This window comes from Microtus oregoni, unplaced genomic scaffold, assembly GCF_018167655.1.
Source record: "Microtus oregoni isolate MIOR12 unplaced genomic scaffold, Mior012 000190F_ref0000421, whole genome shotgun sequence".
Lineage (NCBI taxonomy): Eukaryota > Metazoa > Chordata > Mammalia > Rodentia > Cricetidae > Microtus > Microtus oregoni.
Window position 1 is genome coordinate 415,799 of NW_024544849.1, and position 17,778 is coordinate 433,576.

The 17,778-nt window shown below is 45.5% G+C and overlaps 1 protein-coding gene across 2 annotated transcripts in view; it reads left to right on the forward strand.

Moving 5' to 3' along the window:
• The window catches only part of LOC121445431 (transmembrane protein FAM155B), a 27,243-nt gene extending 9,683 nt beyond the window's left edge, over positions 1–17,560 (forward strand). Inside the window, exons 2-3 of one of the 2 annotated variants that reach the window (XM_041647569.1) lie at positions 14,177–14,348; positions 15,564–17,560. In XM_041647569.1, coding sequence (XP_041503503.1) covers positions 14,177–14,348; positions 15,564–15,718 — 327 coding nt within the window. In that variant the 3' untranslated portion in view covers positions 15,719–17,560. Of the gene's footprint in view, positions 1–14,176; positions 14,349–14,748 lie in introns of both variants that reach the window. The other variant, XM_041647568.1, reaches the window with a different exon arrangement.
• The last annotated feature ends 218 nt before the right edge of the window (positions 17,561–17,778 follow it).

The following is a 17,778-nucleotide window of genomic DNA, read 5'->3' on the forward strand; positions in this document are numbered from 1 at the left end:
CTCCATACAGAAGTGGAATCATACATTATCTGTCCTTGTGCATGGCTCATTATATTATATGATGCTTTTAGGTTCTTCAAAGTTTTAGCATCTATCAGTATTTCATTTCTTCTTATGGCTGAATAATATTCTACTGTGTACATATGCCACATTTTGTTTATCTATTTATTTCTTAGTAGATATTTGAAATATTCTACTTTTGACTATTGTGAATAATGTGTGTTATGAACATTGTTCTACTAATATTGGAGTACTTGTTTTCACTTCTTTTGAGTATATTTAGGAGAAGAATTACTTGGCCGTACGATAATTCCATGCTGAAATTTTATTGGTTTGTTTTTGAGACAAGGTCTTGCTATGTAGCCTAGACTATCCCTGAACTCGGGATCCACCCTCCTTAGCCTCAAGTGCTGACGTGACAGGCATGTGCCACTGTGCCCAGCTTATAGTTGACTTTTTGAGTGACCGCCTCCCAGGTCTCTAGAGCATCTGTGTCACTTTCTACTCCATTCTTACATTTTGCAATCTGCACCACTTTACATACATACCAGGAGTGACGTGAGCAAGGGTCCGAATCTCTACATCTTTGTTAACACTTGTGATTTTCTGGGCTCTTTTAATAATACCCATATTGATGTGGCCACATGGTCCCCTAATATTTTATTGTAGGTCTTTTTAACTTGCTGGCACTCTGAGTACCTTTCCATGTACTTAAATATTCATAAGCTCCATCCTTGATGAGTGGATGATATTCTGTCACAAGTTACATAATTGATTTAACAGGCCATGTACCGTTAGATATTTACATTACTGCCTACTTTTTACAATTATAAATAACCCTGTGGTGGATATCTTTTATCATAGACTTGTTTCCAATCTATGGTTTTTGCTAATAAAGAGTTTCAATTCTTTTTCCTTATTCCTGTTCTTTGCTGAATTTTTGAATCACACATGATGCATGCTTATTTTATCAAATCTAACAATATGGAGATTTAGAAAGAGAACGTTAATAATCCTCCTATTCAGTCTTTCCTAGTTCCATTGCCCTAAGGTCGCGAATGTTAACAATTTTGTGTATATCCTCTCCTTCTCTGTAAGCTTACATAAACAACTACACAAAATGACTGTCTTTGTTTTGCATACAAATGGAAGTATAAACATCCATTCTGCAGACTGAAGTTTAAAACTAGACTTATAGAATCACATTATTAACCTCTGTAGTGCTACGGGCATACATTACTAAATCTCTTTCAAATTACTAGATTATTCTAGTTTATACCCTCAACAAAAAATGTGAGGCTAATTTGCTTGAAAAATGATCTAACCTCAGCTTCTCATTGGCGTTCCTTTGGTTAGACATTTGTTTCCCTTGTTTATAAGTCATTTGTAATGCTTGTTTGTGAATTGCTAGTTCATGTTTTCCGTTTTTATTAACAATTTGTTTGCTCTCCTTCTTATGGATTAATGATATTACCCTTTTTCTGATCACATTTGTGACAGATTTGCAGAGCTTGCTGCTTGGATCTTAGAGCTGAAAGGAGAGAATGAAACGGAAGGGCACCATCCTAGTCATGTCATCCATCTTCCTTAGTTCTTATGCAGGCCTTGTGAAGTGTGCACACACCATCCCCTTTCTGCAGTGGGCACTACAGTGGCAGAGTAGTCAAACAGCTTGGAGTCATCTAGCCCATGGAGTTGGAGCTGGAAACTGCAGGTTGGCAGACAGCACTACTACTCAATCTGTGCTAGTGCGCATATGGATAAAGCTTTCTACTTTTGTTTTGGAGACATCATTTACAGAGAGGCTGTTGTTTTAGCAGGACACAGCTTGTTTATCAGGAAAGGGTGGGTCGGGGAGGTCCACAACCTTGCCTGTGCTTTTATTACTGGCAAGAGCACACCTGGAATTTTGAGGGCAGGCCTGTTTGAGATAAAGATGTTTGACTCCAACTTCCCACCACCCACGTGGCTTACTTAACAACCATCTTCTCGGATTCAAGTTGCAGCTCAGGGGTAGGGAGGATGTAGTTGGCTCATAGTCATAAGCAAATTAATGGTCACAGCTCATTTCCAGTGATATGTCTAAGTTGACACAGCTAGTTATTGGCAGAGACAGAACCAGAACCAGAACCAAGTTTTGACTGCCCATCTGTTAGAGTCAAGGCTTCTTGATAAAGAATTTTTATGGGAAAGGAGCAATTATGTGGGGTGCATAAGATGTCACCTTTTTCTCTGGTCTCTGACATTTGAATGTTCCAGGACAAGGCTATTCCAGATTCCTAGAAGCCCTAAAATGGTAGGACTGGGGATAGAACTCATACCCTAGGGGCAAGAAAACATTTCTACTAGAGACCGCTTCCAGGCCTGAACTAATTGTGTGTATGTGTAGGGGAAGAGGGGAAAGGAATACTTTGGGACTCTTTTTTTGCTTCTTGTTTATTGGTTTGCAGTGCTGGAGCCTGAATTCTTGCCTTGCATTGGCTAGACAAGTGCTCTACCATTGAACTACATCTCCAGTCCGACTGGAGTGCTTTGACAGGGAGCAGAAGTGATCACTTGTAGAATTCGAATGTCCTTTCCCTCGCACCCACTTACAAATCAAACTCTACTTCTACAGGAAGTGGGATGGATAGATTGATTTTGGAGAATCATTCTCTATCCAAGTCTAGAAACCTCTCCTCAAAAGGGCCTGAAACTACACCAAAAAGACATTTGAGTAACAGAGTTGGATGGTGACAAACTGAAGGGACTGTCCCCAGGGCAATATGGTTGGTATAGAAGAGCTGGCGCACTGAAGTACAGGGGTTCTCTGTAGACCAGTTGTTGTGCCCGTCCTTGCATTATGCTTTTTACATTTTAAAATTCTATTGATTTGTGTTAATGGGGCTTGCACATCCAACAGCACACCAGGGCAACTTCTGGGAGCCATTTATCTTCTTCCATAAAGTGGATCCTGGAGTTTGAACTCTCCCCTCAGGCCACCCTCTTTGCTAGCCTTTAATGTAGTCTTTGCTCTCACTTGGAACCCCACTTTTAACCTTCAAAACTAAGAAGTGGAGTCATTGTGAGGCTTGAAGGACAGACATCATCATAATTTCTTACAGTGTCTTTGTGGTAGAAGGTACTCAAGAAATGCTAACCACTGTTATGATTATCATTGTTTATGGGCCTTGGATAAGTTATTTAAACTCTCTGGTCCTCTCTGTCCTTATCTGTAAAGATTTGTTTGTCTCTCAGTGGGTGATTATGGGGAATCAATGAGTTAATAAATGTCAGGAGTAAATACTTAGAATAGAGTTTGGCATACAGTAAGCACTTAATAAATGGTAGCTATTTTCTCATCTTGATTAGATGTGCTTAGTCTAAACGATTGCTTAATACCCAGTTGAAATTCTCAACACTGAGGTGGGCTGCTGAGGAGGAGGAAAAAGTAGTGTTTGAAGAGGTAAAGTGTCTGGAGTGAGGGTGGGAATTAGAAGCTAGAAGGCAATTGGGAACATTTTAGTAAGTGCATAAAGACCTGTTTAGGTGGGTGAGGTGGCAGGTGGAGAGAGAGAAAAAGGTCTCCCAAAGGCCGTGATTCACATTATAGCAAAAGAATGGCCATAGTCACCTTTGACCAGATCTCTGTTCTTCCCAGCCTTTCATCTACCTGGAGGAGGGAAGGGAGACAGGAGAAGGGAACTGGTTTTTCAGTGCCACTAAGTGATGGTGAAGATAGCTTTCTGAAAAAAACAAAAATAAAAAAACAAGTGCGCTGCAGAGAGAGAGGAGTATGTGCAACTCAAAAGATGCTGTACTTGCCTGTGTCACACCAGTGTTATTCCTGTGGTGACCAGCGTAACCACTGTGCAAAAAAAGCCTCAGAAACTCCCCCCCCGCCCATCTTAGCTTCCCTCTTTGTCTATAAGACTCCTTGTTTGCTCTTTAGTTTGTTAAGTGCACCTGGATGGAGCCCAGAGCCCAGACACTCATGATGGAGTAGGTGACCCAGGGTCTCTGGGGAAGGGCCATGTGGACTGAGTCTGGCAACGTTGGTTATATCAAGTCTTTGGTATTTTGCTTTGTTGTTTTTGAGGCTCTTGACTCCAGATGAGTTTCTATTTATTTTTTCATTTTATCAAAGTAATACATGCTCATACTTTTCAGTTACCGTCACGATACACATGATACACATATGCACATGTATGTGTGTATGTCTCCAGTGGCTCCTAAATTTGCTCTTCAGAGTTAAAGACTTGAAACTTTCCTGGTTGCATTTGTTTTTGCAACCACAGTATTAAATGCTATGCCAATATTGCAATGCTACTTGATTTTTCCTGTGTACATACACATATAAGCAGACAAAAGTCCACAACATGTGTATGTTTGTGCATGTATATGTCTTTTTGATAATATGTAAATACGGATGAATGCTTGTCATTGAAATAGTAGGCTGTGTTTCACCCTGGAGCTCACTCTTGAGTGTTAAATACTTCTTATTCTTCTGACTGATTTTGTTGTTGTTTTGCTAATATTTCTTCACATTTCTAAATGGCACGTCAATATGCTATTTCTTTTGTTCTGTTTTAAATTATCTATTGACTTTTTTAAAAAAAAATCTGGTTAGAGGAAGATTTAGCTCTCTTATTACGGGCAGGACCATATGTGTGCACACACTTTTCCTCCTTCCATACATCTAATATTGGTGCATCCAAATTTCTGATTCTAGCAGTTTAACTTATTTACATTGTTAATTTTATAACCATTGTTTACATCTACCAATGTAAGACTGTAGGATTAATATTTCATTCCTTGGTCAACTTGATTTCTTGGAGTTAACAATAGCCACTTATTTCCCCTTTGCTTGGTTTTCTTTGACATTTTGCTAACATGTTGCCAATTTCTTCATTCACTGTAAAAATCCATGAAGACATATTCATAACACATTATTTTCATTTTTCCCTTTTTTGGAGGTCTTCACGTTGAGCTAGCTGCTGGGAGCTTAGCTTTCAGGTACTTGGCCAACAGCTTCTTATGCATACATCCTCCAGTCTATATCAAGAGACCATGTGAGACCCTGAAAAGAATGTACATGAAAGTAAGATATGATCTCTGTTCTCAACAAGTCTAAAGTCTTAGCGATGTCTCATTGGAAAGCTTGGACTCTATCCTGTGACTTTGAATTAGGTCATCTCTTTGGTCCTATACTTGAGGCAAGTTTCCCCCTCTCCTTCTGCAATGAGTTATCAGTAAGTTAAGATATATTCCCGCAGAGAGCAAAGGGTATCTCAGACTACAGTAACAGAAACAGTTTCTAGGACAGGGAGCCTGATAGCTCTTCCACTTTGTGTCAATAAAACATATCTGGGGACTATGTTCAGTTGCAGAAAAAAAGACAACAGTGGATTTTGTGCCTGAATGACCATACAGAAGAGGGAACTAAAAAACTCCATCTTTTGAAATGGTTGGAAAACCTGGAGGGATGTTTGGCTTCTTGGAAGCTTTGTGTACACATACTTACCTCTACTTTTCTTTTCTTGCATTCCCTTTTCAGATTCCTCCAGTCTTGTTCCTTCCCCTGCTGCTCCACTGAAACCATTCTCACTGTGAGGAGACTGTATCTTAATTACCCAAACAAAAGTGATCTCACCTACAGAAATCCTTATCTGCTGGCCACCCCTACCCCCAGTCTTTGACATTCTCTCCTCTCTTAATTTACAGAATGCTGCTCTCTTCCTCTTCTCCTCTAATTGCTTTGGAGGTTGAAAGCAGAGCCTTGTGCAAGCTAGGCAAATATTCTACCACTGAGTCTACCACTGAGCAACACGCCCAGTTCTCCTCCAACCTCTTAAACCACTCCTCCATCTTCATCTTATTTCTTTCCTCCACCTGAACTTAAGTTACTGTTTCCCTAAGGCTACTGTCTATAAAGAAGCTCTTTTGTCTCCTCCCTAGACTTCTATATCACCTTAGCACCTGGGGCGCACTAGGTTACACTGTCATAAAAAGTTACCACCAAATATCAGAGGCTTTAATACAACAAATGGTTATTTCTTGCCATGATTCATGCCCAAGACAGGTCAACAGGGATGAAACATCTTTTTATAATGATCACTGTATAGGGAAGAGGGATCATCTATTTCAACTTTGCTTCCACAGTTAGAAGCAGAAGAAAGAATATGGCAAACATGTGTCAGCCCTAAACTGTCTCCTATCTGTGTGACTTCAAGTCAGGTTTCATTGACTATGTAAAGCTTATGATCATGCCCAACTTCAAAAAGAAAGCATAGTCCCACTGTGTTCCTAATGACTAATCCCTGAGCTCCCTATGACTTGGAGATCATTGTCAAGATTCCCATCTTTTATTTTTTACTTAAGTTTTTTGAGATAGAGTCTCATGTAGCTCAGATTTTCCTTGAATCTACCATGTAGACAAGGCTAGCCTTGAACTTGCAGCAAGCCCTCTTGTTCTGGCTCCTAACTACATGGTAGGATTATTGATTGGCATGTGCTACCACATCACTTTCAGATCCTTTTTTTAGAGCTCAGGCCATTAGTCCAGCTGCATCCTTAACATTTCCATTTAGTAGACCCTCATATACCTCAAAGCCACATGTCTCCAAGTTGACTTCATCTTCATTCTCAGATACACCCCTCCTGCATCTCTGTCCTTAATAAACAAAACCAGCAGGTGTGGTGGCACATGCCTTCGATCCTAGCACTAAGGATTTAGAGGGGAGAGGATCACAAGACTTCAAGGCTAACTTTGGCTACTTAGTGAGTTTGAGAGCAGCTTGGTCTACATGAGACTCTGTCTCAAAAGAACAATTTTTAAAAGACTAAAATGAAATTGTATTCATCTTACCACACAATCTGGAAGTCTAGTAGTTACCCTCGACCCGTCTACCTTGGCTGTTTTCTGCATCTATAAGTAATCTTGTCAGTTTCACTTCATTAACATTTTTTCTCACGTCCACTCCTTCCTCACAATTTTTTCCCTCAGGCAAGAAAATTTTAAATTTTGTTGGATCGTTCTCATAACCATTGTGAAACCAAAGTCTCACAAAAACCTTAATAATGTATCTTAACATTCATTCATTTAGTGTGCGTTATTGCTAACCTCAGTGCTAGGAGAGGTTCCTACACTCATAAAATATATTTATCCATTGTTTTAATACTTACTCACCTTATTTTAATACTTACATTTTTTGCACTCTCAAATATTAAATTGTGCTGCTGCTGCTTTAATCGAAGCCTTCATAGTATTTTATTCAGACGTTTGCAATACTCTAGCTCGTCTCCCTGCCTCCACTCTTAATGTTAACACTCAGTCCTCCGCACTTGCAGACAAAAGTCGGAAAAGTTAGTTACAAAAGTGATAAGCAACCTCTTCAAACCCCTGAAACACGGTCATACTAAATTGCCCAGATTGGCTCAAATTGGTGATAGTCCTGCCTCAGCCTACCAAGCAGCAGGGATTACACCAGGCCAGGAGTAAACATATTTAAATAAGCGGTTATTCTAACACATTAAAAGCTCTCCACTGCCTATAGGAAGGATCCTAGTTTCTCCCTGGTATCCAAGGCATGTTGGTATGGCCATGTCCTTCCTGTGCAGCCCCTGTTCCTTCGTAACCTCCCGTCTGCACCCTCTAATTACACTGAGCTACCTGCATTGTCTGAACCCAGAATTATTTCCTACTTGCAGGTTATTATGCCTGCTGGTTCCCGTGCTTGAAGAGTACTTTATTCCCTCTCTAGTTCACCCATTGAGCATCTACCCCACCCCCTTCAAGTTCTAATTCAAGCCTTCCCTACATGGAAATGTGTTTTCTGTCCTTCAGCCTCCAAAACACAGTTAATCACTCTTCCCTTTATCCCACCATGGTGGCAAGTACATGCGATTTCACACAGAAGCTTATACTGATTAATTCACATGGCTGTTTCCCTTGCTCGAGACAGGAATCTTGTCCTACTCATCCCCTTTATCTGCAACTCCTAGCATAGAGCCAGGCACTCAGGTATCCAGGGTGTGCTTATTGTAGGAACAAATGAATGAGGAGACTGGATTCAGAGTTTACACATTCCTAAGAGCTGGCTCAAGGAGGAGCAGGGCTGTAAGTGTTATATATGGCCCCAAAAGAGCTAGTAAGATACATGGGTGAAGTCACAGAAAGGCATTTCTTTTGACTCCAAAGAAGGAAGAACTTCATGAATCACCAGCGTTCTCGGAAGCTAAGGGCTACCTAAGAAGGCAGGAGCTCTCTGTGACAGTGTTTACGATTAGAAGCTGCATGACACTGTACTGTGATGATGGGGTGGATAATTTGGTGGAGTGATGACTCTCACAGTCCTTTCCATTACAGAATAGTTAGGCCCTCGCCTCCTCTGCTCATCTAATTGCCATCACTCATCTAGGCCTTTTCCGAACTGTCCCCAGATCAGGGATAATACTTTTCCATTAGTCCACCCTTGGCCAGACTGGGCACATCCGGCCTTCAAGCAGATGGTCGAAGAGACGTGGAAGTATGAGGACCCTCTACACCAGAGTAGCTTTAGGCTCTCGCCCACCTCTCCAGCTCTTTCCCCCACCTTTCCTTCAGGCCAGACCAGGCCACTGTGACTCATAATTGCTCATACTAAGAAGGACAGCTGTGCTTATAGACCCTAAAGCAAAGCCCTGTCATAACCTGGATTTGCCTTGTAATGCCTCTAATCTGGTTCTGACTTTACCAATCCCAGCTGACTACTGCAGAATTACATCCAAGCTCTGACACTGGCCTTACTCTGTTCCGGTCCCACTCTGTTGGAGTCAAGAGTAGGAAAGCACTTTCTCTGCCCGGTAGAGCCCCTCCCATAATCCGATGTTCGCTCATAGATTCTGTGCAAGAAGGCATCAAGTTAGGAGCCAGGGTGTCTCTCAGATCTCTAACTCAGTTATTCCCTTTTTATGGACCTCAGTTTCCGTGGGGGTAAAAACTGAGGTTAGGTTGGTAGCTTGTATTCTGGCTTTTGCAGACGTAGATTTTGTCCTAAGCTCAGCCCTCCTTGCTGAGTTGCTTTTACAAGCACTGCAGCTGCGGCTCCTGGCCAGGGGTCCCACGGGTACATTAAGAAAATAAGCAGCCATGAAGAAAGGGTCTGTGGGGAAGATTTGGATGGGGAAACAGACCCTAGGGAGAGAAGTGAGTTGGAAATCAGGAAGGAAACTGCTTGCTTCCTGGTTGTAAACTAACTGAAACTTTCCCCTTGGAGGGATTTCCAGCCCCAAATCTAGGAGCTGCCAATGGCCTCCTCTCTCTAAACCTTCTGGCCCTGAGGCCTGACTTTGGGGTGTGGCTATGCCACAATCCTCTATGAAGTCAGACATTTCTTTGTAAAGGAATGTAGAACAAAAATGCCCTGGCCAGGGCTACAAGCCAGTAAGTTGAGGATAAGGCTAGCTGGGTCATTCCACTCCTCCCTAAACTGACAATTGCAGGGCCCAGGAGAGGTGGGGATCCCCTTTGTCTCACCCCTCCAGTTTGAGGGGTGGTTCTGTTGCCCAGCTAGGAGGAGGGGTGAGACAGACTTCCTAGCTTCCTTTTTTGGGTTAATTGGTGTTCCCTCTAGTTATTCCCTATTTCCTTCCCCTCCCAGTTCCCATAGCAACTGGGCTGTAGCAGCCAGAACTTGATTGAGACCTGTGGTGGCCCTATTGAGGTGGGGAAAAGGGGGTACTGGTAGTTCAAGGTTTCCTAACTACCTCTTGTTCCCTATCCCTGCTCCCTCAAGGATCTAGGATGGTTCCACTAAGAGAACAGAGCATAATGGAGAAGGCATTCTGATGGGTTGATTTGAAGATTCTGAAATTCTAGAATAGGCCTGTTCTTGTCAGCTCTCCTCTCCTGTCCAGCCCCTGGTGTCTGGCCCCTAGCTGAGGATCCAGTTACCAAGAGAATTTTTCAGTAGGAAGAAGATTCCTGGAGTTGGAATTATGAAAGCGGGTTTCCAGTTCCTTTCTCTACCATTATTTTATGTGGTTATACTCAAGTTCTTCTCCCCTTGCTAGACCTCAGTTTCTCCACCTATATAATGGTAAAACTGACATTCTCATCCCTGGCTGCAGGTGAAAAGTGCTTGAGGTCATTTTCTAATTACAGATGTGTGGGGTTCTGTCTGTGGAGATTTTGACTTTGTTGGTCTGCATGTCATGTGAACCAGGCGGGTATATATATTTTTAAACTCCCTAGTGGTCCTGGTATATAACTAGAGTTAAGAATCTGAGAGCAAAAGGTCTCCAGGGTTCTCCCAACTTCCTTTATCTGGTTCTAAGGCACTTCCTCCTCTTCCTACAATGCTCACCTCAACAAGCCCTTATAGCCCTTTCCTATTCTTTCCGAGCAGTGCTGGTCTTATGTCCCAGCCCCAACCAGCCAGCCACCTGGCACAGGCATCAATCACACCGGTGAGACAGGACAAGGAAGATAGTACGATCTGATCTTGGGAACAGAGTTTTAGAGTCTAAGGTGGCCTTATTGCCAGGTGGTAGCATTGTAAGCCAGACTATCACCTGAAACAGTCCCCAGGCCACCTTAATGCATATGGGCCAGCAGTGTCTCAGCTGGCCAGCTGTGGGGCTTAGGAATTGGATTACCTCTGAGCTCACTGTGGCTCTTCTACTTCTATTCCCCTCATTAGCTTCTTGCCTGTTCCTGCCTCACCACCCACAGGCCTGGTGTCCTCCCCAGGCAATCTGCTCACCCACTTGTTGCCATGGTGACTCCAACTGGGGGTGTGAGGACTGAAGGGGGGTCGGCTAATTAAGGAGAAAGGCCATACTCCCACTGTCAGGCCATCCCTTCTCCCTCCCCCACCCTCTCAGATGAAGGGAGCGCCCAGACTCTGTAGTTTGTTACTGAGCTAATTGCAGTCACCCCTGAGGAGAGCAGGCCCGTCACTGGGAACTCCTTGTCCAGAGGCAGAAACACTGGACTGGAAGAGCCAAGGAGACTCCCCCAGGGTCCTTTGAGCCCCCGCTCCACTGATGAGCGCAGAGCAGGGGGCTGATTACACAGTTTAGGGAGAGAGTGAGGTGGGCTCTTGGTCTAGGCTGCTGCAGTGGGATTGTGGCTGTGGACAGAAACACACCTTGGCACTTAGCGACCCAGAAGATGGAGGGATGGAGGGAGTTCTTGGGTGCTGAGGCCCTTGGCTCTCGAGATTTTAGTTTCTTTTCTGTCTCACTTCTGCTTCTCCTTTCCTCTGTCCAATTGTCAACCCTTTTTGTTTGTTTGTTTTTGTTTTGTTTTGTTTTTGAGACAGGGTTTCTCTGTGTCACAGCCCTAGCTGTCCTGGAACTCACTCTGTAGACCAGGCTGGTCTTAAACTCACAGAGATCCGCCTGCCTCTGCCTCCTGAGTGCTGATATTGAAAGCAGGCATCACCTCCTCTCGGCTGTCGAGCATTCTTTTAACATGTATCTTTCTAATTTATTCCTGTCCTTGTTTATCTTTCCCCATGTTCTCTTGCTTCTATCTTTTTAGTGACCCCTTCTCTTAACATCCCCCCTTGCCTCCATCTTACCCCTTCTGCCCCTGCTTGAGTTTACTTTCCTGCTCTTTTTTACTTTTTTCTCACATTCACCTCACTCTTACCCTGTGTACCCCATGCACACCCTCCATCTCTCTCTCTCTCCTTCTCTTCTTATTCCCAACTGTTATCTTACCTTGGTGATTGCTATCATCTCTCATCCTGTGCACCCCTACTTTTTATTATCCTCTTCCTTACGACCTTCTCTTTTACTACATATACCACTGCCACTTCCTCTTAGCCCTTAAGCGCCTTCCTTACTGCCCTGTTTTACCCTTCCAGCTCCTTCCCTTCTTCTTACCTTTGCCTGTTCATTGTCACTCTCTTTTTGAATCTACTATCCTCCTTTTGGATATATGTCTCATCTCAGGAGTTTGTATAAATAAAACCGAAGACACGTGCCTTAGACTTAGACATGTCTGTAAAGATATCCGGTGAAGCACTGTTCCCATGGTCAGCACTTAGAAGGAACTCTCAGATGTCCATGCCATTCATCTGAAGCCATTCTCTTCTCCTAGCCCATGTGTACTCATTCATTTCTATATCTTCGCTCAAACTGTCGCCTTGTTGGCACATCTTATCTAAAAATCCTTCTTTGAGTCCAATCTTGACGGCTTTTTTTTTACACAGGAGCTCAAAACTCACTATGTAGAGAGAGATGACCTTGAACTCTTGATCCTTTTGCCTCCACCTCCCAAATGTGGCAATTACAAGCACACCACCATAGCTACTTTGTACAGTTCTAGGGACTGAATACGGGATGGATTACCGTACCACACATAAGGTACCAACACACCTACCTTATGGCTTGCTAGGGGATCGAGCCAAGAACTTTGTGCACTCTGTGCAAGGACTCTACTAATTAAACCCTATTCATAGCGCCCAATCTCAGCTGCTGTCTCCTCATTGAAATTTTTCCCAGTATACTATTAGCTACCAGGAACCATCGTTCAACTCTTGTTGTAGAATCAATCGTATGTCACAGATTGTTAGGTATGTCTGCTTATGAAACTGGAATTTTCATGGGGGAAGGGACCTGTCCTCATTAACTTATCCTGTTCATTCAGTCATGAGATTTTTAAAATGTATATTGCACTGAATGCATGGTGGTTAATAAAGATCTTATATGCAGCTCACAGTTTAGAGGAGCCAACAGAAACGAAAACAAGGATGCAGACCAAGTAGCATCTGTGGCGAATAAACAGTTAAGAATAATTAGGGCTGTGTCCTTTGTTGAGAGTACTGAAAGAGACACTCAGCAGAAGGGATATTTAACCTGAGCCCCGAAAGATGTAAAGGGTTCATGTATATCAACAGTCGGGTGAGGAACAGTCCAAGCCAGGCGATCATGTGTGCCAAGCCCAGAGGTAGAAAGAAGTAGGGCACGTTCAAGAAAAAGAAAACCTGCTTTGTGCAGCATGATGGGCTTGAAGAGAGATAGAAAATGAGGTTGGAGAGAGATGGGCAGAGGTCTGCAGGGCTTTGAAGTCTGTGCTTAGATATTAGGCTTTTAGTCTAAATGCATCTCAGGGCCTGAAGCACCGGAGTAACATAATTTGATAGCAGCTTGATTCCACTCTTATTCTCGCACAGTAGATTGGAACAAGCAAAAGTGGGGGTGGGAGGCATCTGTTATCCAGGTGAGAGATTATGGTGATCTCCAAAAAGGTGGCTTTGGCTTCCTCCAGGAGACATTGGACTAAAGCTGGGGACATTCTTTAAGAGGAGACACTGCTACTGGTGTCTAATGTGTGGAGGCCAGGAATGCTACTCAGTACCCTTCAATGCACAGCACAAGCCCTAAGACAAATGATTATCTGTTTCTAAGTGCCTCAAGTTTTTCTGAGGAAGCATAGACTTGAGGAGAGACAAGGTATAGAGCAGGGGAACTTTCTCACTAGAATCGGCCTGGGGTGAGAGTAGCCTAGATAAAGGAAAGAGAGTACAGATGGAGTGAAACCACAAAGAAAGATTCCAGGAGCAATGGAGCAGTGGCCATGATGTCTGTCCAGACCAGGGCTGAAGCCAACAAGACAAAGCCTGGATTAAGTAGAGCTCAAAGACACATGTGGTGCCTGGAAAGGCAGATTACAGTTTTTATTAAAAATAACCCCTCACATTTGTATTGCCCTTTAGCGTTTATAAAACATTTTCATATGTGCCATACTATGTAGTCCAAAGTAGTCCAATGAGGTAGAGCATTAATTGTTCTCATCTCTTTCTTGAACTTAGAAGCTTACCACCATAAACAAAGGAAATGTTTATCAAGTTGAATGGAACTGAGATTTGCTTCATTACATATAGGGAACCTCAGAGGGATCAAAACGCCTCTTTGAACCAAGTGTAAAATGATAGAGCGGGATGAATTGATTAGGAACATTCCTTCTATTCTGACATAGGATTGATTTTGTGATTTTGGCCAACAATTCTAGATTTTCAATGGTGGTGAATTAGAGAACTCAAGAGCCCTGGCTTTGACATGGGTCATCTTAGGCTGGGATGTAGACACTTCTAACAAGGCCTCCTCCAAACTCTGGGATTAAGTTGGCTTAGCCGCATAGGGAGACACAAGAACCCCTCCCCCACATGACACAGGGGCTGACGCTGTTTTCTTTCCTCCACAGGCTGTCTACAAGGCCTGGCTGTGCTCAGAATACTTCAGTGTGACCCAACAGGAATGCCAGAGCTGGGTGCCTTGCAAGCAATACTGCTTGGAGGTGCAGACCCGGTGCCCCTTTATCCTCCCTGACAACGCAGAGATGGTGTACGGAGGCCTCCCTGGCTTTATCTGTACAGGTAAACTCAGGGCCCTGGGGAAGAAGGAGGAAGTGAAAGGGGTTAGGGGCATGGGGACAGAAAGGCATTAAGGGGAGTCAGGCTAGATGGAGGTCAGTGGCAAGAGGAGTGGGCAATCAGGTCCCCAATTTGAGATAGGGCCCAATGGAACATGACAAAAAGACCAGAGTGACCATATCTATTCAGAATATACTGAGCCACAAGTCACTCTGGAGAAACTTGCGTAGTCCCTGGAAGAAGAGATCTTAGAAGGGAAGATGTGAGGGCTGGAAGGGAGGGTTTCTTGAGTAGGGCTACCTGAGCCTCAACTTTGAACATCCCCTTTCAGATAAGGCAGAGCCATGATCCCCCAAAGCACGCCCCCCCCCCCAACACACACACCTTCCTTATCCCTTGGCAGGGTTGGTTGATACTTCACCAAAGCGGCCGGAAACCAAGTGCTGTGACGTGAAGTGGGTCTCCTGTGAGTCGGAGAAGAAGAAGTTCAAGGACTCTGAGCACCCCAAAACCCACCACCAGCAATTTCACCATTCATTTTTCCACCACTACCCCCAACAGTATCAACACTACCACCCCCGCCATGAACCTCCAAACCGTGCCAGCAACAAACCCTCCCTGCTGCCGGTCTCTGGGGGCTCCTGCCTCAGTCCCAGCAGGATCCGGCTCTGTTTCCTTGTTCTTATACTTGTCCATACCGTAGTGTCCTTCTCTAGCAGCCAGGGTGGCGGGGGACTGGGGCTGGAGACACTGCCTGCCCTAGAGGAAGAGTGACCTCCACCACATCCTGACATCAGCTCCAGCCCTGCCCCAGGTTGGGGGGGAGGGAGCACCTCCCACGGGAAATGTAGGACCAGGTGTGGGTTGGGGGAGAAATGGGGGACCATATATTGTCCCCAGTCTACCCCTTCCCTAAAAGCAGCTCCAATAGAATGGCCAGAAGGCCCACAAGGAGCTGTAAAACTCACCCTGGAGAAAAAGGTAGGAGCAGCAGGTGCCCCCCCCCAAGCCCCACCCATAGGGCTTAGTGAAAAGTGGTGGGGGAGTGAGAGCTGGAATTGCCCACTCCTGCCAAGAGCCCTGACCCCAGGGAAGGAGGCTGCCTACCCCAGCCTCATCTCTGCATGGAATGTTGGGGGGCACAGAGGGGAGTAGTTCTCCCCCCTCATTCCTTTCGTTGCCAAGATCCTTAATTCCCTCCTGCCCGTATCCCTACAGGTGACGGCAGACAGTGTGGTCGCCCTCCTGCCACTTCAGCGCACCCTGAGTGTGGGGCCGTCACAGTGAGAAGCATCAGATGGGGGCCTGAGGCCCACAGGGCCACAGCTAGGAAGATGCCCCAGTTAAGCTGCCCCCACCATCCTAGGCAATGAGGGATTGGAACCGGATATGGAATGGGTGGTAAAAGAGAAGGAAGATAGGGAATGGAAGAAGACAGGGGAGAGAGAGGTGGACAGAGAGCATGAGGAGATGGTTGAATACTGCCACCTGTCTCTGGGAAGGTGGGCAATTAGCGTTGAGGCTCAAGAAAGGTCTTCTAAATCAGAATGAGGTGCACAAGGAGGCCCCTGGGGAAAGAGCCCAGGAGCCAAAACCCAGAAGGCTGAGGGCGCATGTTGGACTGCCGCTATCTGGAGGGACATATCTCACAGAAGGTGCACACACTCCCTAGGGCTGCCCTTGCCCTGGAAATCTTGGCCTTGTGGCCACAGACCTTTCATTTCCAATCTCCATAGGGAGGAGGGACTTGAGCCCAAGTGTGTCAGGCCTGGCCTGGGTCCCCACACTCCCCCATCCTGTCCTAGCCCAGGCCTCCATGAAGGAGAACCTGGTGGCGTTGCCCCAGAGCTCTCCAGAGATGAGCCTTCCCTAACCCAACCTGTGTCCATCCCCAGCCTACCAAAGAGTATTCATCCCTTCCCATCCCTAACCTTGTAGCCTATTGTCCCACTGAGGGACAGCTAGTCTCCTCCTCACCTTTTAGCGGGTCCCTTTCTCTAGCCACCCTTTGCCCTTGCTGGACAAAGTTCAGAGACTGGCAAGAGGCCTCTGCCTGGAGATAATACTTAATGTGCTGCTGCTGACCCTTGGCTGAGAACCTTCATTCAGTCTCGAAGGGTGAGTGAGATGAGGCTCGGAAGCCCTTGGCCTGCACTGATCTGAGGAAAAGGTAGGCCACATTGCCTGGGCGCCAAAAAGCCAATGGAAGCTGACAAGAACAGGAACCGGATTCTTTATGGGGCAGGCCAGGGGCTTTCAGAGATCAAAATGATGAGTAAAGGAGGACAGCCGTGGGGCAGCATTACAGAGAAACAGGCGAGGGCAAGGGAAGGAGGAGCTGCATCTTGCCAGCTTTAGGATGGATGGACGCCTCCCTAGTCAAAAAGGGTTTCTTCATCCGAGGGCGGTGGTTGGATCCCAATTCAGCTTCATGAGCCTATGGAGCCCTTCTCTCTGCCGGTTTACTCATATCTCACAGCCTGTCCTCTGCCTGGACCCTGTGTCCTCCATCTTTGGGCCCTCAGCACTTGGGGTCTGGCCACATGCCCCATCCCTAGAGTGCTCTTTTCAGCTGGGGAGGGTAAGAGGTGCTGGACCCTTCCCAGATGTGCTTATGTATTAGAGAAAGGTGGAGGCTTTAAGCTCCAGAGAGACCCAGGACTGCCTTCTAACTCCTGCATCCTCAGGAGGGGAAACAGGACTGGGCAGCAAAGGGGGACAACATGGTCCCAGGGAATGGACCCTTGGAGACTCCCATCCTCTCTTCCCCCTCACCAAGTGCCCTGGAGACCCCTGGCTCAGACCAGCCCAAGGCCTTGCCCAGTGGCAGGGGAAAGGGGCACCACACTCCACCTCAAAGTCATTTGACTGTCCCCATCTCCCTCCCCCCCCCCCCCGACCTTCCTCCACCTCCCTGGCTGCCCCTGCCCTCCGTCACAGGAAGCAGAGCTGGGCGGCTTTTCTTATGCCATTTTCTACACTGTGCTTCATTAGTAGGATCTTCTTGCACTAGTTCCTCTAAGTGAGTCTCCAAGCTGGTTCCCTAGTAGTCTCCCAGCCCTTCCTCCTTCCCCTGGCTATGGTTCAGTTGTCTCTGCCCTCTTCCCTGCCTCTGTGTTTCAGTGAGAGTGTCTGTGTATGTACTGCTTTCTGTTTTGTTGCGCTGTGGGGCAGTGAGCTCTCTGCTCTTGTTTATCCCCCTTAAAGAAATAAATGGTGTAAAAGTTGATAAGTCTCTCTTCATGAATTTATACCGTGGAATCGAGCTCGCTGCCCTAGAATGCAGTCTAAAGTCTGAGGCAGACAATGGGCCCGAGGAGGCCAACACTCTAGGTGGTTTAAATCTCAGAGGGTGGGGCAGATTCTGTAGTGTACCATTCTAGGCAAGAAGGTCACAAAACTCTCCCCGGCAGTGGTCAGCTGGTAACTGTAA